Source organism: Pseudonaja textilis, chromosome 3, assembly GCF_049901715.1.
Source record: "Pseudonaja textilis isolate UNSWEBS1 chromosome 3, rPseTex1.2, whole genome shotgun sequence".
NCBI classification, from domain to species: domain Eukaryota; kingdom Metazoa; phylum Chordata; class Lepidosauria; order Squamata; family Elapidae; genus Pseudonaja; species Pseudonaja textilis.
Genome location: NC_141992.1, coordinates 52,791,955 through 52,817,155, shown reverse-complemented (window position 1 = coordinate 52,817,155; position 25,201 = coordinate 52,791,955). Strand labels below are relative to the sequence as shown.

Genomic DNA, 25,201 nt, shown 5'->3' with positions numbered 1-25,201 from the left:
CGGTGCTCTGCTCTGCTGCCCCCCCCCCCTCCCCATGGCCCCAGCCATTGCTGCCCAGGGAAAGCACCGGAAAAGCAAGCAGAAATATAGCTCTCCCTGGGGCAAAAGAGCTCAGATCAAGGAAGGCACAGGCAAGAGAAGACGGAAGCTGCCGCCTTTGAAAAGTGCCGCTTTCTGTTGCCTGTTCCTTCCAATCTCTGCTCTTTTCCCCCAGCAAGAGCTGTTTCTGCTCACTTTCTTTTCCTGGGGGAGGGGGGGGGCAGCAGAGACTTCAGGGCTGCTCTCCCCTCCTCAGCAAGCTAGGCCTGAAGGAATGCGAAGAATTGCAGGTGAGCACCGGAGGAAGATGTGTTGGAAATGCCAACATGTTTCCAGCACATTCTTCTCTGTCCCGAACTAGGACTGAGTGGTGGGAAGAGAGCAGGGGGAAGGGTAGGAGGGAAGGAGAAGCCCGGCTGGCTTTCCTTTGGCATGTGGTGGCGGGGGGAAGGGGGGGAAAGAGACCAAATGCACAAACCCAAAGAGCGCTGAGGAAGATGGGCTCCTAATATCCAGCCTGTTTGTGCAGGCGACAGCTTCAGCTTTTCTGGGCTCGAAACCTTCGGCCTCCACACAGGGAGGGGTCCTTCTCTGCTTGGAATGTGGGGGGAGAGAAACCTGGAGCTTAGCCTTGGGGAATCCTCCTCTTATGCGGAGGCTGAAGGGGGGGGTGTTGCTTGGTTATTAGGAGCCCATCTTCGTCGGCACTTTCAGCCCGGCCCTCCTTCCCACACCCCCAACTCCAGGCAGCCACACCTGGCAAAGGAGGGAGAGGTTTCCTCTACTTTTCTTCCGTTTCAGGGGGAGCCGGTTCCTCCCCAACCAGATCTTCTCAGTTTCCAGGCACCATGTGGCTTCTTAAATCCTCCCTCTTCCCCCACAAAGGATGAGAGAGGTCCCTCTTTTCCCTTTGCTCTGCCCCACAGTTATGATTAAGCATTTACGATTTTGTTATAATTAAATTAGTATTTTATATATATAATAAAAATTAAATTTTTAATATTAAATTTATCTTTAATATAAAAAATAAAGATTTTATATTAAATTTATTATCTTTTTTAAAAAAGTTGTATTAGTGGTCCTCGGGATTTAAAAGTATGAGTTTGCTGGTCCCTGAGGTCGAAAAGGTTGGTGACCCCTGTTTTACAGGGTTTTTTATGTTAGTTTTTTTTATCCTGCCTTTATTATTTTTATAAATAACTCAAGTCTGTGAAAGGCTGGTAATTTGTCTCCTTCAAAAGAGAAGATCAAATAAGATGAATTACAGTACATGATCCGCTATTTGCAGATCGGTTAGATCAGTGGCCCCCAACCTTTTTTGTGCCACGGCTTGGTACCGGCATCACAAAATGATCTGCGGCCCGGTACCGGCATCAGCACGCATGGCAAGGTGAGCCAAGCGACCGGCCAGCCAGCCGTCCCCCGCTTCTCCCCGCCACCTTCAACTCCTGCTTTGTACCTTTGTCGATGGGTTTCGGGACGGTCGCTCGGCTCGCCTTGCCTTGGGTGCTGAAAGAATCCTCGCGCCTTAGTTTTGTTCAAAGCCCCCCCCTTCAATGAAACTAAGGCGTGAGGATTCCTTCAGGACCCAAACGCCGCTTTCCAACCTGAAAAGCTCACCGGAAGCACTTTCTCATCAAAACAAGATGGCGGCGCCCAGCAAACCGGTGGCCCGGTAGAAAATGTTCCACGGACCGGTACCAGTCCAGGGCCCGGTGGTTGGGGACCCCTGCTGTAAAATATACCTAATGCGGATTCTTAAAAATCTTGCATATGCCACATCTATTATTTGGTGGGGTGGGGGTGGGGGATCTAGGTTAAGAACAAGCAGAAATCTGGTTGTACCACAAATTTCTTGGGGTAGTTTGGTTGCTTGTGCTATAATTTGCCTTTGCTTTGTTTTGCATCAGGAAGCTCTCCCTTTTTAGCTTGGCCCAGCTTTTCTGAGCTGGCTTTGAAGCACCACTTTTCCCCCATGTTTTAAATTTCAGCTGCCAAAAGCATCTTGTCTGTGGCCTATTATTGCCCCACTGATCAGCTTGAAGATGATTGGTCAGAATGGTTTTGTTATCCTGTGGGGCAGGATATGAGCTCCCTTCTATTTAAAAGATATGGATTTAATCCTTTCCTTAGGATCCATCTTCAGTGATGAAGAATTTTATTACATTTATAAAGTTAATGGGCTGCATGTAATTTTACTCCTTTGTTTACCACAAGGGTCTTCAAACTTGGCAAGTTTAAGACTTGTGGACTTCAACTCCCAGAATTCCTGAGCTAACATGACTGGAGGAGGAATTCTGGAAGTTGAAGTCCACAAGTCTTAAAGCTGTCAAGTTTGAAGACCTCTGGTTTACGGGATGGAAAATGTTGTACCATTACATATTACACCATCTGGAAAAAGTTCCGGATGATGGCCAAGGCCCTCCATCAAGCTGTGCACCAGATCTTCAGGAACAATCTTAATCATGAAGTCATTAAAAAACTAATACAGGAGCACATAATCTACGGAAGTATCTACTGATACTTCCTTACCAGGATAGCTTTGATTTTAAGTTTTAGGTAGAAGAACTTTTAATAATCGGTTTCATTTTAACCTTCCGAAGTGGTCACCAGAAAACCAACCAAAAGTGATAAAGACAGCTACTGTGTGCTGTCAAAGAATAATGCTTGTAACAACTCATCTCTTACCAGGCTTGAAGGGCACAGATGGGATCAATCTCTGTGATATAAACAATTGCTCCCAGAGCCTTCAGAGCGGCACAGCATCCCTTTCCAACCTGCGGTACCCAAAAATAAACACAAAATCAGAAGCTGGAAAACAATGTCTTCCTTAAAAGCAGCAGCAGGTAATTATAAAACTGGTTTGAAATTTCTGCGCTAAAAATCAAATGTATATAATTGGTGTATTAATTAATGAACATTGATGGACTGGCAGAAAAAATACCCAGAGGTCATCTGTAGCCTCCCCCTTAATAGTCTTCCTGTTAATATGGCATGAAGATGTTACCTCTATTCCTTCCTTTACTCATGGCTGCACAACTATTTACAGTATTGGCTCATTGCATAAAATTAACTGATTGATGCAATTAAAAATGGAATTTATAATGTTTGCGCTTGATTCCAAATATATGTTTTTTTTTAAAAAAAGTATTTGCTTATTTTAATTGGATTAGGCACTATATACATACCTGGGAAAGAAAAACAAAATGAATAACCTGAAAGCTCAGCCCTTTATATTCTTATCTTACAAATCTTAAATATCTTGGATATCATCATACCTTTTGGTTAAAAAAAAATTCTCACCAACAACTTTGAAAAAAAAAATAATTAAAATATTTGTTGGATTTATTTTCTGAGTTGGGCAATATAATACCACAATAGAGAGAGGAAACAGGAGAGAAAAGGAGTTTTTAAAATAAAATGTGGCCAAGAAATTATCACTTCCTCTGCTCAGTTTATTACTAAATTTATTACTAAGGTCTAGATCATGACAATTATCTGTTTAATCATGTAATGAAGACTCACAACTTTGAGGAAAAATACATGCCAATTTTTGCTGTATAAGAAAAAAATAAGGAAGGGAAGGGAAAGGAAAGGAAAGGAAAAGAAAGATTTTAATAGTGATTTTGAACAGCTAGAAAGAATTCCAGATTCTTCTTGCTGTTAAGTCTCTTGCATAAACAATCCCTTGCATTACTTCCATGAATTATTATGTAGGCTGCTGTTGTAAAATTTTAAAATTGTGCAGAATTCCACATTACCATTCATATAGTACCATGCTGAAATAATACATTCCATAAGATTATCTTGAATAAAATTGATGTATTTTACATATATTATTGACTGTAGTGATGTAAAAAAATACTGATAGCAGCTTGCAATTATTCTGTGTGGCTTACAATTTAGATACACCATTTTCTGTTACAACACAATTGCTAAATGTACATTAAGCAAGCAAGAAAATATTACTAGTAAAAGGCAGATAATGAATATAACAAATAATGAAGGCTGCATAAAGCTAGCTATTTGCTTGTACTCATGAGAGCTCTTAAAAGGACATTAGGATTGTGGATCACTTCTAATACTCACCTCACCATAACCACACACTACTACTTGCTTTCCTCCAAACATAACATCCGTTGTTCTCTTTAGACTACAGAAAAGAAAGCAACCCATTGTGAAAACACTATTCTCTTAGATTCTTCAGTAAAGTAAAATTTGCAGTCACTGTGTATCACAGCAGCGTATTGATTTAAACTTCTGGCATAAAACAGAACATAAAGTTATGACACAAAACCTGAATGTTCATTTTTCCCCCCCTCCAGTCCAAACTCACCCATCCAAGATAGACTCTCTGCAACAGTACAAGTTATCAAATTTCTGTTTGGTGACAGAATCATTTACATTCATGGCAGGAACACAGAGTTTTCCAGCTTTTGATAATTGGTACAATCTGAAAAAAGAAGAGGAGAATGGAATATTTCCAAATTAAAGTATGATGGCCATATCTTGGCTGCAAATATTTGGATAACCCCTAGTCAGTAGCAAACAGTTACATTTTTCTACATTGTTCTGCTGCCATCTATGGGTCATTTGAATTTCTGCAGCCCAGATATGGGCTCCCTAATTAAAAATCAGATGAGAAACCCAAGGATCAGAAAGAGACATTATTACAGTTTTTGGTTAGAAGCAAAGCTCAAGAATTTTATGTAGCAGCAATAGATATGGGACTCTTTTACAAATTATCTTTTGAATATGCAGAGAGTTCTAATTATTAAAAGATCAGAATAGGGAAGAATTATGAAACCTTCAAGATTTATTTAGTCCAATATAACTAAAGCTTTAATGAACATAGTGATATGTGTAATAGTGATAGTAATAGCAAATATCTAAGGAAAATCTTTGTTAATGCCAATTATATTGAGTTTATGAAAGAATAGCTGTATTACCTTAAGGGAAGCAAAAACAGCCATCACCCAAGGAAACATACTCTTTATCCATTAATTCAATTTTGAGTGACAGCTCAGTGATAACACAATTATTTAGTCTTTAGTATTTGTAGATACTGCTGTAGATATTCTTCCTTGGCTAAAGTCCAGTGTAGATGTTACTGAACTAACTGACACTATTGTCAGATGTGGTATAAAACAATGTCTTATGCTTGTCAATTCATCCCTGAGTTACTACTGGAAACTTAGTACAGGTTGCATTTCCCACAGACATTTAATACTAAAACTGTAAGAGAAAGAGAACAGGAGTAAAAAAGAATTAAATGTGAACATAGTAGAGTACCTCCAACCATTTCTTAAGTTAAGAGAATATTACATTGAACACGTAAATTACTTCTTCATAAACCCCACATGTAGTATAAAGCAATTAAAAGGAAGAGCTTCTTCATTTTTATTTTAAAATAATATAAAGTTCCGTGTATTAATAGGGAAATAAATAAGAAGCAAATATGCATATTGACTTAATATCATTGTACCGTTTTTCTCTATAGCTTTATTTCACTGTTTCTCCCTTCTGTCATGACCTATTATACGATAGGGTTTTGTGATAATGATCTTTTGTGAATTTTGTGCTTACAAAACAGAAATAAATAGGCCGCAACACAGCAAAAACTTCATATTTAAAGAACAGAGACAAAGAAGTTCTTTGTTACCTGTGCACACCCGTCACACTCTCTTCCACAATGCCTCTGATTTTCTTAAATACATTGGGATATTTTTTATAAACCCAATGAGTCAGATCTCCACCATCATCCAAGATCTACAAACATGGGAAATATAATTGGTTCAGATATTCTATTATTGATTCATCTAACTTTATCTTAGGATACACAGTAGGGTTTCATCTTATTTTAAAAAATAAAGTCAAATACTGATCAGGAAATCAGGGCTTGGTATCCTAGCTACTAATTGGGGTGGGGTTTCTAATACAAAAAAATGAAAAAATTTCACTGTTATGAAATCTGATATAAGGTGCAAATCAGCAGTACTAATTACTGTGCAAATGCAGGTAGAACAGTGTGTGTGTGTGTGTGTGTGTGTGTGTGTCTGTCTGTCTGTCTGTCTGTCTCATCTGTCTCTCTCTTTCTCCCTGTTTCTCCCTCATCTCTCTCCCTCTCTGTCTCTCTCTTTCTCCCTGTGTGTGTGTGTGTCTGTCTGTCTGTCTGTCTCTCTCTCTCGTGTGTGTGTGTGTGTGTGTGTATTTTCCCTCTTGAACTATTTCCAAAAACAGGAGAGGTTTGGGTTTTTTTGTTTTGCTGATGTTGTTCTTTCTTCTTCTTTGGGTGCTTTTTACCATACAATTTAAATCAAGAGTCATTTCAGTTTCCCACATAAATGAAGCTCTTTCGTCCCCCTACATAATTAGTTCTGTATGAACAGGAATGCCTAGATTTAGATATTCTGCATGTTAAATAATCACCATCCAAGATCACTGTATCACATTGTTTTCTAGGTTAAAGAAACAAGCAATATTTCCACTCAGCACGCCAAAATCTTAGGCATTCCTGAAGTAGCATTTGGATCCCCCGCGAGAAGACAACAAAAATGAGAACAGTGGAATTTTAGTGGAATGATCTATTACCATATTTGGCTGCCAGGTATCCATATTTACACAGCGATCAATGCACCACCAAAAATCATCTTCAGATTCTCCTTTCCAGGCAAACACAGCAACACCTAACAAAACAACAACGAAGGCATGACTTTATAAAAGCAAGGCTTACTGCATTTTGCCCTAGCTAAGTATTATATCAGGATGTAGCAAATGTAACACGCTGTTACTTCACATACTTTTAACTATATGAATGTTGAAAATATTTTCCATGTTCTGCGAGAGCTATATAGTTAAGACAGTACATTTGCCAACTTTAATTAACCTAATGGTTTTCTTGCTTTGAGAAAATTTAAACAAGCAGGTTATTAGAAAAGGTATTTGTTGTTAAGTTTATATATAGTACTAATACTAATCCAAAACTCATTAACTATTATTTTCTGAACAGTAAGCTAGAGGCAAACTATACAAAGAGTCCTCAACTTACAACAATTCATTTAGTGACCATGCAAGGTCACAATAGCACTAAAAAGCGACTTATGATTGTTTTTCACACTTATGCCCATTGTAGCATTCCCATGGGCTTGTAATCAAAATTCAGACTCTTGGTAACTGACTCATATTTATGACAGTTGCAGTGTCTTGGAGTCATATAATCACCTTTTAAAATCATCTGACAAGCAAAGTCAATGGAGAAGTCAGATTCTAACTTAACAACTGCAGTGATTCACTTAACTGTGGCAAGACAGATTGTAAAATGGAACGAAGCTCGTTTAACAAATGTCTCAGTTAGCAACATAAATTGTGGGCTCAATTGTGGTCAAAAGTCAAGGACTGTATTATGGTTTACTTCTATACATGAACCAGGCTTTAATCACTAGAACACACATAAAAATGCAATCTATCATTAGAGGTCATGCTAAGCCGTTGTGTGATTTGTTTGTTTGTCATATGTTTAACTGGCCATTTTAATTTGTTTGTGTGAATCAGATCCCAATCATTATGATGACTGCTATGATTAACAGAACTGTGCATCATGTGTTTTTTCCTTTAGGGGAAGGGGAAAGTTATATTAAAGCAATCCATCAGAAACATTTACAGATGCCTTTCTTAGAATTAAACAAGCAATAGTGGTCAGACAAGAAGTCACTTGTTGTTGTTTTTTTTAAAAACACCCATCAGAGAAGATTCTTGGCAGAATGTGCAGGAAGTGGAATGGTATAAAACATTTTATGACACCCAATGACCAAAATATTCATTGTAACATGAATGTTCATAGGAAAAAATGAATGCAGAACAGAGTAAACAATTTAAAGCTAACAAGTGCCCTTTACTGTTACCTATTCTCTTATAACAGATCCAAGGGAGTCTACCTGACCTTGAAAAGATCTGGCAGATTTCCCAACAGCTTGGGCATATAGAGAGAATTTATAAAAAATATTAGGAAAAGGATATTAGCAAAGTACTCCGACACTATTTTTTCTAAAGTCTTAAAAACAACGTGAGGAATACAGTTGTATTTCTTTCAATATAGCTAATGAAGTAGAGAAAATATTTTTGAGCTACTTTTCAAAGAAAAGTATCTGAACAGCCTAAATTTGCCATCATTTTTGTAAGTATCATATTTGTTTATTTTTGTTTCCCTGCAATGATACATTTAATTAATGCAATAAAGTTGTAAACAGCATCTCTCTAATTAGAAAGTGTTGTGATAGATAGTATTAACTATTATAGCCATATCTCAAGATCTAATTTTGCTCTAGTATCTTATTAATCACTTAGCATTGATCCATTTTAATCACAGAATTAAAGTTTTTTTTCTATACAGTTTCCACATCCACATAGGTAACATACTATGCTCAGTCTGTACAATGATAAATAATTAAGTTTGGCATTAATTAGGCCCTCTTTCAAAATAATGATTTTTTTTCATCTGAATGAATTCCACTTATTTTTCCTGAAAATATGAAGCTTATTAGTGAGAAGCTTCAGAAAACAGTTTCAGTACATGAAAAAGTTAACCATCTTCTTGCATAACCAAATATCTTGGTGCACTGTGTATTCTTAAGTGCTGAGGTCATAATGAGTAAATATTGCAAAAATGAATACATAAGTAATTTCTAACTCTGGCACAAATTATTTGTGTAGTTAGTTGATACTCACCAGCCTCAGCCAAGGCAGCAGCCACCTCATTTTGAGTAGAATAAATATTACAAGCAGACCATCGGCATTGAGCTCCTAGTGCACAGAGAGTCTCAATCAAGACCTAAGAGATAACGCAAACAGCATCCAATTAAAAAGCTTCAGTAATTACTAATTGGATTGGGATAACAAAAAACTCAGAATGAAAAAGTTCACGAACCATTAGATTCCAGAAGTTTAATTTCATTTATAAATCACCTAATTTTAGAGTTTAATTAGGCTAGATTTGTTAATTAATGCCACAACTCCTTGCTCCTTTAGAACATAAGAAAAGGATTACCTAAGATCCAAACCATTCGTTTCCATTCCAGACTGTAGTTCCAATTCAAATAATTGTAGTAATCAGTTAAAATCCACAGTAAATCATCAGCTACTTGAGATCTAGGAGGTTCTATAAGGCCAATTGTCTTTGCACAGTACAAATATTTATCAAGACGATTTAGTAATTATATTACCCCCTTTGTAGAAATTACTTCCCTTGTTCCTCTGGAGGTGACAGATAGAACCCAGAAAATAGTAAAGATAAAAATAGCAAAACAGGCACACTCACTGCAGTCTGTGCTGTGATATGTGTACATCCCACTATTTTAGCTCCAGCCAAAGGTTTTTCCCCTTGAGCTCGTTTCCTTAGTGAAATCAGTGCAGACATATCTATAAAAAAAACACCCAAAAGTATCTTTAACAAACCTCATGGCAATTACTGAGCAAACAATAATCTTCAGTTCCTAGAAAGAATTATATGTATATAAAAAACTCCTAGAAAACAATTGCTCTGGTAAAAGAAATAAACAGTTTGTCCCATTGGGAAAAATCTTGCACCCTGTCACTTGCAGACCATGCCTTTGGCATATTTTCAAGGGAGTTTCTGTAGCACTTTGTTGGGTTTCTCTGCAGTGCCAGTCAAATGAAGGATATTATTTACTACCTCCTCCACTATCTTATTTATAATAAAATTATGGTCGTGGTATTGATGGTGAATTCAAGGGGTCAGACATCAAACCTTTGAATTATCTTCTTGCAGATATGTTTCCCACTGTTAGTAGTAAGGTTGCCATTTTTTTTTTTTGTCATTTAACCTCAGAACTTTTAAGTCTTTAAACTTAGCCCTGGCTTTACCATGTTTTGGCCTCTTAATATTTAATACTCTTTTTGTTACGTAATTGTATTGTTATTTTGTTTTTCTGCATTTTATGCTATGTTACTTCATTATGGCCCATGGTTCCAACAATAAACTATATTTGCAAGAAAAAGCAAAAGTACATATATAGACTGGATGCAACCAGGCTCAATAGCAATAACAGTGAGAGGGATCTTGCAGCCAAAAAAGCTAATGCAATCCTAAGTTGTATTGACAGAGGGATACAATCAAGATCAAGGGAGGTACTAATACCACTCTATAAGACCTTAGTAAGACCACACCTAGAGTATTGCATCCAGTTTTGGTCACCACATTATAAAAAAAGATGTTGAGCCTCTAGAAAAAGTACAGAGAAGAGCAACCAGGACGATTAATGGACTGGAGACTAAAACATATGAAGAACGATTACAGGAACTGGGCTTGGCTAGTCTAGTGAAGAGAAGGACCAGAGGAGACATGATAGCAGTCTTCCAATATTTGAAGGGCTGCCACAGAGAGGAAGGGGCCAAGCTATTTTCTAAAGCACCAGTAGGCCAGACAAGGATGAATGGATGGAAACTGAACAAGGAGAGATTTAACCTGGAAATAAGGAGAAACTTTCTGACAGCGAGAACAATCAACCAATGGAACAGCTTGCCCTCAGAAGTTGCGGGAGCGCCATCACTTGAGACTTTCAAGAAGAGATTGGACTGCCATCTGTCAGAAATGGTGTAGGGTCTCCCGCTTGGGTGGGGGGTTGGACTAGATGACCTACAAGGTCCCTTCCAACTCTGATTATCTGTTATCTGTTATTTACTTACTATCAACTACTTTGAATCCAAAATGTAGCATATAATAAGGCTGTGCAGCAATCTGAAGAGAAAAAGGTGATTTGGGACATTCATGAAAGCACATGTGCTTTTCCTTAAATCAAACATGTCTCTTCTTGAAATTGCATGGCAGCAGCTGTGTGAACTCAGGCAAAAAAGCACTTTCTTTAAAAGGTTGTAGACAAGATACTCCAAACCACGTTTTCATCTGTGAACCTAGATCTCTGAACAGCCCTAGTGTCTATCTGAAGAGTGCCAGCAGCCTGAACTGAACACTGCCAAGGTATGTTTAATTGCTCAAAATGGAACTATGTGAATAAGTTCCTATTAATTTGTCAAATAACTAAAAAAAATCACACTGATCACTTCTTTCTGTTAATAAGGATTGTACAATACTACTTAATTAATAGAATCCAAAACTTTTGGCCTTACTTATAAATTTACATCATTTGTGGACATCTTCAAGATCTTATTTGCTACCAAGGTATTTGCTGAGTAGTAGAATAAAATTTATAACACCCCCAGAGAAGCTTTAGCAATTTGAGCTTTACCTTGCTCAGCAATCTCTATCTCTCGGCGCCCAAACTCTGCTTGCTTGATATTCTTAACACAGAAATTACTATTGCCTTTGGAATTAGTTTGCTGCTTTTCTCTTGGAGAAACTTCATCATCAGAGCTATCAGTGTAGGATGCCGCTATAAAACAACATCAAAGTGTCCAATGAGAAAAGAATATAGATTAAAAAAAAACTAAGTCAATGATTATGTCTCAGTATAGGAAATAACTAAGCCAAAACTCTTTTCTGCAATATGGGTAGCAACTATCTACTGAGTCCCATTATTAGTGATACTGTAATGAAGCACTTGACTTAACACTTCCACCACCTCCACAAATAAGTGTAGGGATAACAATATATTTGAGGTCAGGGATAGCAACTTTTATTTTTTAAACCAGTCAGCCTCTGAGAGCTGCAGGGGATCTGGCAGAGATATGCTGATATGTCTATGATTTTTTAAAAATAAATTTTAGTTGAATAATTCACAAAAATCACATTAATAAATTCAGCAGCATGACTCTCTGTCTCTCTTTCTCCCCACCCCACGTGTGTGTGTGTGTGTGTGTGTGTGTATTCAAAGACAACAAGGAAGAAGTTGAGCTGCCAAATGTGCTTCTTCAGCTAACTACTTCCGGATCAGCAGAAGATAAATCAAAAGGAAAATAAATATTTTTAAAAGGGAGACACTTACCAGAACTGTAGCTGTCTGTGGAAGACTGTGAAATGGAACGAGATAGGGATCTGCGACCAGTCTTTGTGGGAAATTTACTGAATTCCTGCATATCATCTGCAAACTGGATTTGCTATACACAAAAATTAAGAAGTTACTATTGTCTTTTTAAAGGCCGACAAGCTTAATTCTCCACCTATTAAAACATAAGCAATGTAAGATCCCATTCTACAGTATTCAATACAAGTCATATTCCAAAGAAGAATGCTTCCTGTATAGATATAATATAACATTTTATGTTACCAGTAAATAATAATAGATGACATATCAAGATTCGTGCTATTCAACTAATGTAACTGAAAATTCATAGCAGAATGAAATAGATGACACCATCATTCTATTCAATAAAGCTACTTTGTAGCAAGATTTTTCTATTAGCAGACAATGTATCATGTATGCCTAATAATAAAAACAAGTATAATTACAACATTTAGGCAGCCACTCCAATTTGCATCTATAAATACAGTTTGTCTTATACAAAAATATACCATATTCTTAAGCTTATTCAGTTATATTATTCAATCATGAACTTGGAACTATTCATGTAATACATTAATACATAATATTTAAATATAAATATTACAATATTAATTCATTAGGTTATAATATAAAAGTAATGATTATCAAACATATTTACACGCTTTGAATGGAATCTCTGATAAATATTTTTCCTGTAGCTATTATTTATTTAGAATATTTAGCCAGAAGACATTTAAGTAAGAATTTATGAAATCATCTACTTTCATTCTAGATTCTAAGGACACCGAAATAAATTCCAATCTCCATAATACAACAACTCATTTATATATTATATGTTCTCATTAAAACCTTAGGGTGAAATAGTGATATCATAACAATAGCATCTGTCTATGATTAAAAGGAAAATCTAATTATTACAAGGGAAACCCCCCCAAAAAGATGTGATTATGATTCTCAACTATTCTAGTAGTTGTCGCAAAATCTGCAAAACTTGAAGCAACACTGCCTCTCTCATTTAATTACATACACACATATCTTTCTGCATTGATAACTGTCGGTAGTCTGTACGAAATATATATCTATACTTATAAGTTATTAATAGCTAATCTCTGAAAAGGAAATCAGAATTAGGAAACCATCTCATTAATAAAAAGATCGTATCCTTGAAGTATATTAAGCAGGCATTATAACAACTACTTTCACTGAAATTTGATTATTTCAATCAATGACACCCATGTGTTTTTGTGTGACTTTAAGAACAGATTATTAGTGGAGATACCAAGAGCTAGAGCTGAAATCTGGGACTCTTAAAGGAGGAGAAATTTCCAAAAATGCAAAAATATTTCAAAATGACACAAAAATGTAGTTTCCTCTAAACTGCCTTAAACAATTTTACTGCCTTTGATCACAAACTGAAACAAGTACGTGACTTACATAATGAGAGAAATTGGGGAGATTTTAATGGTTTAAATAATAATAGTAGTTTATAGTAGTAAATAATAATAATAGTTTAAATAATAATATTTTATTTTGTATTCCCCACAAATGAACTATCTTTCCTGGGGAAATAAAATGCATGCTTTTTGGAATAGCTGAGGATTAATGAGATAGGATGAGAAATAGAGAAATAGGGTAAATTAGAGAACAAGAAGTTCACAATATTAGGATTAGCTCACATCTGGGACATTCTTACTGATTTCAAGATATGGAATCCAGTTTAAGGATCAAAAGAATAAATTGTTCTAATCTAATGACTAAAGTCACTGAATTCTAAATATACCCAAGTCCAATTATTTGTATTTTAAACAGCAAAATTTTAAACTAAAAGATGGGGGACCAGAATGGGGATACCATCCTCGGGTGTGGAAACTTAATGGGTGATTTTGGGACAGTCACTTGCAGCCCAACCTGCCCCCCACAGGGTTACTACAATGGTGTAAATTGGAGGAGATAGTGCTACACTGTATATTGCACCTTGGGTTCCTGAATGGTAAAACATAAATCTAATTAGTAAAATGGTGGCAATGTTCATATTAGTGGAAAAAAATAGAACGGCTATTGATTTTTTGCATTGCCAGGAATTACCACAGCAATATCATACAAATTGTTGCTGTCTCACACCAGTGAAGCATCAGCTCTGACTTTCTTCACCTTAACTACGGGGTTTATGATTGTGTCAAGCAGACTTGTTAGGGTTCCACTGTGAAAAGTATAGACTAGTAGTATACAAGTAGTAATACATGTTCCATTCTCTAGGGTATAAAAACTAGTTTCTAGGTAAAACTTGAATTATTAAAATCTTTATCCACAACTCTTTTCCTTAGGGCTGTATTCCAAAACAAATTAGAACGTTTTTAACATAGTTACTTTAAAAATGTGAAATTAGTTTTTTATCTTCAAGAGATGCAATTCAAGAGTTGGAATATTAAATCATATGAATGAACCTGCCCCTTTACTGCTCTGAATTGAAACCCACTGGAACACCAGGACTGTCAACATTTTAAATCAACAAGGTAGAAAAAGGCAATATTTGGAATCTGCAAGAACAAATTAAAGATTTCTTAGGCATGAACGATAGACCAAACGTATTATAAAACTTGGAAAGGTAAATGTGCACTGTCAACAAAACACTATTTCAACTATTGATAAAATGCCTATATTTGGTCAAATTTTGGGACTAAAATTTAGGTTAAAACTGAAGTTTTATGTTACATAACTATGCACATGAGTATGAATCTGTGAATGCATTCTTCCATTTGTTCAATGGAAGAAAAAGCAATACATTATGCAACACATCTCAATCCAATCATGCTGATTTGGACAGTCCTAGAATATGCTGCAGGAGTGTTCCAAGTCTCATCAAAGCAAATCTAAGTCATCCAGTAAATTTGGAGAATGATTTTGAAACAAAGATAATTTGGCTCAAAAAATGAATATGTAAAAGAAAAATATCAGAAGAGACTGTACTTTTGTAATGAACAGGAATTAGCTTCCAACTACAGATTAAGCTGACCAGAGTTCTGTTTTGTACTTCCAAACAGCATTCTTTGGGGAGAAATGTAGGAGAAATTTATCGGATGCCTCTCCCATGTTTACATCAATTTGAAACTGTGTCTCTGGCAACAGAAGCATGCACTGCTTCCAACAATGGGTATTAACTGAGAGATGTCTGTACCCATTGCTGCTGGTTCTGGGTGTAACTGCTGCTAACACTAATTCTCCATCAGGAATTTGAATAACTTTCCAATTAAATTCAAGTTATCTCTAGTTTCTCTTTGATTGCTTGGGCCAGAAGACAGAACTCCAGGGATATGTATTTGGAACTTAAGCGAGCCTATCCCAAGGTTATAATATTCAGAACAGCATATTTTGGGGTCAGAATGTCCCATTATCAAATATTTTACATAACCCTACAGAGTTTGTTTTCAAAAAGCAAGGGCCAGATGTTTATTTCAAATAGGAAAGTATAATGTTCAAGAACAGGCAGCCAGGAAGCTGGAAGGTAGATCTGGCTATTGAGTTTCCTATCTTCTGCCTATGTAAAAGCTTAGTAAGAACCTAGGAGTTTGCTCCAATATAAGAAGCAGAGGGTGTGTTAATCAACCAGGCAATATGTCTATGGAGATTCTCAGTCGTCCAGGTCATGGTTCTCCCGAAGGTACATGACTACAAGGAATATAAATCCTTCCATTCCCCACCATTCAGTCAGAACTGAAGAAGCTTCTTGGATGAGAAGCAAAATGTCTTCTAGCAAAACAAGAAAGTCCAGTTGCCTTTTGAAAGAAAGCACCGTTGGGACAACACAGACAAAAGTCAAGGAAGAAGCTACGGTTGTTAGCTGAGAAGCAGCAACTCAGCAAGTCATGCTGACCTCACTAAAGGTTTAGCCATGAAACTTGCATCATCATCATCATCATCATCATCATCATCATCATCATCATCATCTTAGGCCAGTCTCTCTCAGCTTTAAAATACTGTACTTGAGAAAGTTGACAAAAGAATCAAGGAGAGCTGGATATATAGCAATAAAGACTTTGAGGAAGAGTGGGACAATGCTATGAAAGAAATATTAGTGACTTTATTTGCTCTGATCATAAAAGACAAAGATATCTAGCACCAAAATTATTATTTGCAAATATTTCACACAGAGGCTTCTCACATGCTAAACCTTCACTGAACCTTTACTGAATCACAGAGTTTACCACCATAATCTGGCATTGGCTTAACTGCAACACATTTGAACTCTGCTTTGAACTCAAAGCAGGTCTTAAAATACCTGCTTTGCCTAAAAATATTATCAAAAATAAATAGATTACTAGCGTCTTCAGCATTGTTTCAATTTTAAAATTTAACCAAATGGAGCTGAAATATAACGATTATATAATATTACATTTATTCCTTTGGTATTAAAATGGTACAGAGGTTAAATTGTTAAACTGTTACTGTACTAGAGAGGACCAGGTTCAAGTCCCATCTCAGCCATGGAAGTTATTGGATGACTGGGCTAATCATTTATTTCAGACCAATTTAACTCACAGGGTGTGTTGCTGCAGAGATGAAAAATGGACTTCTGTCACTTGAGTTTCTGAAGAAAAGGTGGAGATATAACTCTAACAAATAAGTAAAATATAGTCTATAATTTCTCCTTAGGGTGGAAATACGGTATCTTCAGAGCTACAGAACAATAGGATATTTCAGCCTCTTAAGAAGCCCTTGTTTAACTACAGCAAAGATTCTCTTACTCAAATTGGCCCACATTTACCTTTTATTTATTAATATTTGCCTAGGATAAAAAGAGAAACAAAATAAGCCACACTTACATCTGGATATTCAGTGGTAACAAGTGAATGTGAATCTAAGAAACTGCTTCCTCTAATAAAATCAATCACCAAATCCACCTCCACAATCTCTGCATTGGCTTAGCTGAAATTCACTTGAACTTTACAGTTTTGAAAAATCTGTTTTGCCTAAAAATATTATAATCAGATGCAATTCACTCAATGATCAATCACATTGCCTAGTTGCAGACATTCCAGTTGCAGAGTATTTCCTAGATATACATTTGGGGCTTAGATAATTAGAATTTATTAGTTTGCTTCAACAAGAAAAACTGACAAACTATTACTTTTCACTATAAGTAGATATTTTAGATTTTCAAAGCCAAGAACATTTTTTTTAAAATGTCATCTTATTATTGGAACTCATACTAGTTTTAAATCTGGAAGTTGCTTTCTTAACTGGGTGGAACATCATTTTAGCAGTAAAGAAAATATTTTTAATTCCAAAGCTTCAATACAAAGCAAAGAAAGTAATTTTGTCCTTGCCAAGAGTTTTAATTCTAAAGATTCAAAAATCATTATCTCTCTTACTCTGTAGAACACTCTAACTTTATAAATCATACTAAGAGATATATAATTATATTAAACCATTCTGTCTAGCTATTAATTGCTATTTACTAAGATGATTACTATAATGATGATTTTTGCAAAGCTAAAAGCTATATTGTCAATTGCTAAATGTTCCATGTGCTCTAACTTTCAAATAAAATGCTGTTTTGTTGCATAATACCAATATTTTAGCTATAAAAAAATTTCTTAAAACCCATAGATGATATAGGTAGATAGTTAGAAAATTAGATTTAGGTTCCAGACTTTCAAAGCATATTGTTACTTTTGTTTGTCCTGGAAATGCTTGGAAAATATCTGAAAAATTATTTTAAAAACTGATTACAAGTCTTAACAAAGAATAGGTTGATGTTTCAGAAACTAAAAGTAAGAAAAAAAAACTCCAACGATTTGCTCACTGAATTCCTATCCCCTATTCTTATTATTAACTTTTTGCTTCAAAAATCCCAATTTGCTATACCTACAAAAGAATGTTTCCCCAGAAATTGAAAATATAATCATGAAGTAACAATTTGGTCCAGAAGCATACTCAGCTGAAATATACAATATAAAAAAAAAATATGTACTTTCACTGGTGTAATACTCACGGATGGTTCTTCTAACTAGCTAGAAACTTAGCTGTTGAAGGTTCCACAAGACTATTTTGGAGCAACTTATTAACTACTTTACAGACTTCTTAAGGAATGAAATGTTTACTGCAGGGCAAAAGAACTCTGAATTTGCAATAGCAATTTTAATAGAAAACTAGACCGCATACATAATGCTTATTACAGCAAAGACTTTTAATTGCTTTGTTGGTGGGAAGAGAAATGAGGCTAAACCCATGGTAATTTAACAAGCAGCTGGCAATCTATGTTATGCCAATTATTGAAACTGCAATACCATCTTACACCTAAGGTATGTACACTTTTTTTTTTCTTCCATTCAATTATGTCTGATTCTCGGAGTCTGCTTGGACAAGCCCTGACAATTTCCTTGACAAAGTTTTTCACAAGTGGTTTGTCACTGCCTCCTTCCTTGGACTATGAAAAAATGATTGGCCCAATATTACTCAGCTGGCTTTGTGCCTTAAGTGGAACTAGAAATCACAGTCTCCCAGTTTCTAGCCTGATATCTTAACCACTATGCCAAGCTGACTCTCATATGGAAACTACATAATTCCAGAAACTAATCTACAGCCCTCATGGAATATAGGAAATTAGTACCACAACGACAAGAAGTCATGCTTCCTTTCATATGTGCTAATTTTCTAGTAACCTAGATTTCACTTTACCAAGAATCAACTTTAGGTTTTTTTTACCTCATTCAAGTACTTGCATAGCTTCTCATGACTCAGTGGGAAAGAAGAAAAGTTGAATGCTATCAACATATTGATGACACTGTACTGAAAACTGCCAAATGCCTAAAAATTTCATGGCGACATTGATGATCAAGACTAGCACTCTAAGGACTGCTACAACATACATTACAATGGAGCCAAATACAAGTAGTGCTCGATTATACAGCCTTTTGTTTAGTAACCATTCAAAGTTACAACAGCAATGAAAAAAGTGACTTATGACCATTTTTCACACCTAAGGCCATTTCAGAATCTCTGTGGTCACATGATCAAAATTCATAGTTTGGCAACTGGTATATATTTACAACAGTTGCAGTGTCTGGGGTCATATGATCACCTTTTGACAAACAAAATCAATGGGGAAACAGAGATTCACTTAACACCCATGCGACCAACTGCAGATTAACAATGGTGGCAAGAAAGGACAAGACCTGTGGCAAGAAGGCAAAATTCATTTGACAACTGTCTTGCTTAGCAATGGAGATTTAGAGTTCAATTATGCTCGTAAATTGAGGAGTACCTGTGGAAATTTTCCACTGCCACACAATGGAAGCAGGTAAAAAGAGAACAACTGAATTTCCTTGAGACAATCCTGGCTGGTGACTGAATGCAAGAAAGAAAACATCAACAGGCACTGAGGTTTTATTTTGGAATGTATACGCCTTTAAGAAAAATGTGTAGGTTGCAGATCAATCCTGCTGCTCAGTAGAGAACTGGTTTTCTACATATCTGAGATTACTTGGTTAATTTAAGCACATTGAATTTCATGAAATTACTTAGAACAAATAGAACACTTCTTAACTCAGCATGTAGTTTCTCTGTGACTTATTTGTTTAGATCATATGGTACGTACAAAATAAATTACGCTAACTGACCCCTTTGCTTGGAATCAGAAAATGATAAACAAATACTTTTTAAAAAATAATAAAACAACAAATCCTTTTGTTCCTCAATTGTCTTATGAAATGCAAGTGTATAAACAGCTAGCTGTAATAAAACAATAGGGAGAAATTCTAACCTGGAAAAAATAACCCAAGTTCTGGGAGTAGAACTGTAACAGAATAATAGAATTGGAAGGGGTCTTAGAGGTCTTCTAGTCCAACCCTCTACTCAAGCAGGAGACCCTATATCTTTTGAGACAAATGTTTGTCCAATCTCTTCTTTAAAGTCTCCAGTGATGGAGCACAACAACACCTGAACTTCTGATTAATTATTCTTTCAGGAAATTTCTCTTATTTACAGGTTGGTTTTCTTCTTGATTAGTTTCCCTCCATTGCTGCTTCTTCAACCTTCAGTAGCTTTGGAAATAGGTTGCCCCCCCCTTCATATATGGTTATGTAAGACTGAATGTAACATGTAAGGGGCAATATATATCCATTTGGGGAGAGGGGTGCTACTTTAAAGTACATTCCCTGGTCAGCTAACCAGGGAATACTGGGGGCTGTTATTTAACATACCTGGAGCATATAGGGTTAAAAAAAGGCTGCCTGGAAATGCAGAAGAATAACAGAAGTAATTGATTAAACATGTGATATGCTAGCATGGAATATGACAACTTTATGTAAATGAATTTGGAATATGTGTGTGATAGTCAGTCAGTCAGACATTCTTCTCATTGAGGGGGTAGTAAATATGTATTTACAAGGTGGCCAAGATTTAGCCAAATTATTTCTTCTTTCTCAAGAAGCATCACATACTACAACTAGCAATGATAATACAGTGCAATGATACTGAAGGATAATACTCTATTACCACACTGCTATAGAAATTTAATATTTTAGATTTTTCTAATTTGACCTGTTTTTCTCTTTCCTAATATTGTGTGTGTGCTGATACAACCTTTTGTTTTAATTTCAAGAGAATAAGACTTACAAATTTATTTAAAAAATCAAATTTAGAGCATAGAATAAATAAATATTTGATCAGTTGATTTTATAAACACTATTATATACCAGTGATCTGGCAGCTTCCCCCATCCCCCATTTTATTATTGTACTCAATTATGTCAGTTATTCAAACTTCAGGACTCAGACTAAAACTACTAGAATTTTTAAAAATTTCCAAATCCAACAATTATAGTATGGAATTCCTAGTGCTACAAATTTAAAGCTGCATAATAGTACTAATCAAACTGCTTATCTAGTCATTGTTTCATTATGTTATCTCTTCTGCCAAAGCTTGTAAATGGATTTTTTAAAAGAAAAAAGTAATTGATTCTGGAAGCAAATGATCATAGTTAGGAAAATGCAGAGTGACTTTTACATCAGCTCTGCTTCTGTAACCATACAAATGTATGATTGTTTCCCAATCAAGTAGAAACTAGAAGGCACAGTATTCAATATGATAAACATGAGGATTAGCTTGAATTTTTCTCTGCTAAAATCTGAGGTTATGTTTAGAAAACCAGCCATTTTAAGCTTGGTGTTAAAATTTGCATAGGCACTGGATATAGTCTCTTCTCTTTGCTACTATCACATTACTCCCTAGTAATGGCAATACCAGTAGTATACAATTTGTATAATAAACATGGAAAGAAAGGGACTATATATAATAAGATCTGTCCATTCTAAGAGTCCATTCTAATTATAATTATAGAAATACTGCTGGCCAAAGGGAGATTGCACCTGTAATTCACTAATATACATACATACATACATACATCTCATTAACTCTATCTATATCCAAAGACTACATAAAAAGGGAAATGTTATAGTTCTTACAATAGAAATGATGCTTAAGCATCAGGAGATAGATCCTAGAAAATAAAATCTAGGATTATACTTTATGAGCTTTGGCAGTATGGCAAAGATATTAGATAAAATAATTTCAGAAATAGGCAATGCTTGAATAGCAGATAGGAAAAAGAGGAGTTTTCTGTGACAGTACAATCTCAGGCAAACCTTAATTGTCAATTTTGACATATGCTATACTGGAGAAGACAATCACTGCTGACTCTATGTTTGCACTGTGAAAGTTAAAAGGGAACCCAGACCTTATTTTTCATTATACCAAATCTTTGGCCGCCCATCAAAATGTACATACTAATGCTAATTTTACTGATGCACAGACAGAAACTGCCTCGGGGTCTTACATAACAATCAGATACTGTAAAAAGCAATTGTTTTTAAAATGGAAAATATACATAACAAGTTAATGTATTTGTGCAAAAACAGTGCTAGAAAGCCAGATACAGATGAATAGATTAAATTTAATACAGAACTGATGAATAATAATAGATTAACAGAAACACCAGCAACATAAAGTTAATTCTTGAAAGAATCACACTGAAGGAGCTTCTTCTATATTGAAGCATAGGATGGTTTTAGCGTTAATAGAATAAGAGCTGAAAGATACCTCCTTCTTCATAAACAGTTTGTCCTTCTTGCCGAAGAAGTACACAATGGAAGCAGGAAAGGAAAAAGAGTCTACAGAAATGAACCTTGCTTTTTAGAATCCTTTTAAATACAGACAATGTGGTGGCATTTGTTCTTAAAGGAATGTACAGACCATATTGTTCCTGCAACACAACCTGACCAAAGTCCTTTCCCTCAAATATCAATCTTCCACATCAAATCAATGATACTCATATGGGAGAACACTATCATGAAACAAACGAACACCAATTAAAAACGTGTTTTATTTCAATGAATTGTTCCATGCTCTTAAATCTATAGAACTGGGTAAGTTCCAAATTTGAAGTTATGGATATTTCAATCTATTGTTAGCAAGCACCTCCTCCCCACCCCCAACTGATTTAAACATAGCCTGCAAGTTGAAAGGGAAAGTCCAGACAAGGCCCTAAGGAAAATCTTTCATTAATAATATTCAGGCATCACATATCTGAAGCAGGAAGATAGATTCTTGTAATTCTGGTGAATTCTCTACTTGTAGTGCTTCCACCCTCTTCTCTGTAGTGTGGTAACACTAGCAAATTTGTAGACATTTTCTAAGAGCAACAGCCACAAAAGCAATCATTAAGTAATATCTAAGCTGATTTTAACCTTCCTATTTAAGTCAAAGAAGTACAATTATCTTAGTTTGACTATATAAATGTAGATAGCACAGGTATCACTACCAGTAACAGTGAATTTTATTTGTATACCACATGCTATAACAAACCAAGTTACCAAAATAAAATCAAAATAATAAAAATAAGCAAGACAAAACATGTTATAGCCAGGTACTAACCTATGCTTACAAGAGATTGTGTTTGCAAGCATCAGCACAAATTTCTCCCTAGGAACAGCTGCAAACCAAGCTGTAGCCCCAAGAAAAATATAGTTAACAAAGAAAAATTAATTTGTAACAATCTGACCAATGCATAGTGCAAATTGGATGACAGCATTATTCCCAGAGCCTTGTAGAAACAGGACAGCAAAAGAAATAATGAGGGAGTCTTACCTTTACATTTGCTCCTCATGGACAAAGGCATAAATTATGGAGAGTATTTTGAAATCTGCCTTCAAGAACTGCTGATGAAATCAGCTGATTTGCAACTGAATTAAAACCATTCTCACTGGAAAGTTCTGAATTGGTTAGATAGTTTGTAAGCTAATTCTACTATATATACTATACGTATATAGACACCGATACAATTTCCATATTTATCTTATTTGCCTGATGCTGGATTTCAATGAAATACTGGGTCACTGCCATAATTTATAATTCCAAAATTAAGGTTTATCAGAAAACAGAACCTGCTATCATCACAAAAATCTGATCTCTTCAGTAAAGATCTTATTTCTCATTACCTGAAATTAATTGGCCTAAAGGAAAGGATCTACTTATTCTTTCCCCTTCTCTTAGCCCTGGGAAAATAATGAAAACCCTCTTTCTGACTTCTCAGATCTAGATGGGCCATCTTGAAGTGAGAATTTGTTGGCTTCCTTTTCTTTTATTAAATTTCTCTAATTTAGGCCTAAAGGTCTGTTGTCCCTAAGAACTGAGGAAGAAAGACTCCTATCATTCAGGAACTTGCTACTCAATTACACTATTTTTCTTTCTTCCCTTCTTTGCTCAGAAAAAGCTAAGCCAGCTTCTATAGCAACTAAACTGGCAGGAAAAAAATGTAGCAACCCCCCATAAAATAGGAAACATTCCAATCTGGATTCAAGCCTTATGTTGTCGAGTAAGATTTGGTTGCCTGAATGGATGACCAGACAAGGAGAGATGAAGTGAGAATGCAATTCCTTTGATTCTTCTTGGCTTCCTATGGTTACCTTCTGGAGTACTCTGAGAGGAGGGTGTTCAGATACAATATTACAATTCTACTGCTTCTATCTGCAGAAGATGGCATTGGGTGACATCTTGGTCCAATCAGAATGAGTCCCAGAGGGCTCCATTTTGGCATTAATAATGCGACTGGTGAGGCCACTGGTGCCTTGGCATGAAATTCCAGAACTGGCAGAACATGCTGTTGTTTAGCCAAATGTAACACCGTTGCACTTAGAAAGAGAAATGGGCATTTTCCAAGATTTTAAAAATTGGATAGCCTCATAAGGGAGAATACAGTCTTTCAGCATATTTAAGCTTAAGGAGAATTATGAAATGAGTTGTTTTGATAAAATAATGGCAATATTTTGCAAAGCTATTGTTTGTTCTGAGCTGACTGTTCTAGAGATTCCTAAAACCAGTTGAGTGTTTATACAGTATCAGAATACTAATGGAACACAAATATACCGAAATATTCTACAATTATCTTCAGTGAATACATTTAAGACTACTGAGAAGTAGAAAAATCTGATTTGGACAAATGCTCAGAAAGGAAATTATATTGGAGCAGCTAAACTAGGTTGTGAGGAGCAGAGAAAATAGTGTCTTGCAACAAATTTAACTAGATAGATAGATAGATAGATAGATAGATAGATAGATAGACAGACAGACAGACAGATAGATAGAGGGAGAGAGGGAGAGAGAGAGAGAATATGGATAGATATGGTAAATGGATTTTCATCTTATTTAGAATTCTTTTGTGGCTTAGCAAGTCGTTATGGACCAGACCATGGTTCAGTTTAGTAAGAAAATGCAAAATATGGATTAATTCAGTAAGCAGGTTACCTCTGTTGTTTGAGTAATCAAAGAATGGACTGCTCCAAATACTACTGGACTTAACCCCTATAGGTTTCAGTTCCACCAATTACTGACATGCAGCTCACATGCAGCCGTGTATTGCAATGCTTGTACATGCTACCATAGAAATAGATGTATGCAACTGTCAATAAGAAAAGGTAACTATTGTCAATTAGACACACTCAATTCCAGTGCCAGCCTTCTCTCTTTTCTGTCTTAATGGGAGAGATAATAGAGACTGGATAAAGGTAAGAACACAAATGATCCATTATACGCATTATTTTGTACACGCTTTTCTAATTTCAAAAATGACTTTCCATATCACATAGTGTGTATGTGAGAGAGAGAGTGAGTGAGTGAGTGAGTGTGTGTGT

The 25,201-nt window shown here is 35.7% G+C and overlaps 1 protein-coding gene across 1 annotated transcript in view; it reads right to left on the bottom strand.

The window, feature by feature from the left end:
• The window catches only part of AHCYL1 (adenosylhomocysteinase like 1), a 44,465-nt gene that overhangs the window by 6,946 nt on the left and 12,318 nt on the right, over positions 1–25,201 (bottom strand). The window contains exons 2-10 of the mRNA XM_026706959.2: positions 11,997–12,108; positions 11,301–11,444; positions 9,353–9,453; positions 8,764–8,866; positions 6,631–6,725; positions 5,702–5,808; positions 4,376–4,492; positions 4,129–4,192; positions 2,728–2,816 (exon numbers count right to left, since the gene is read on the bottom strand). Coding sequence (XP_026562744.1) covers positions 2,728–2,816; positions 4,129–4,192; positions 4,376–4,492; positions 5,702–5,808; positions 6,631–6,725; positions 8,764–8,866; positions 9,353–9,453; positions 11,301–11,444; positions 11,997–12,108 — 932 coding nt within the window. The remainder of the gene's footprint in view (positions 1–2,727; positions 2,817–4,128; positions 4,193–4,375; positions 4,493–5,701; positions 5,809–6,630; positions 6,726–8,763; positions 8,867–9,352; positions 9,454–11,300; positions 11,445–11,996; positions 12,109–25,201) is intronic.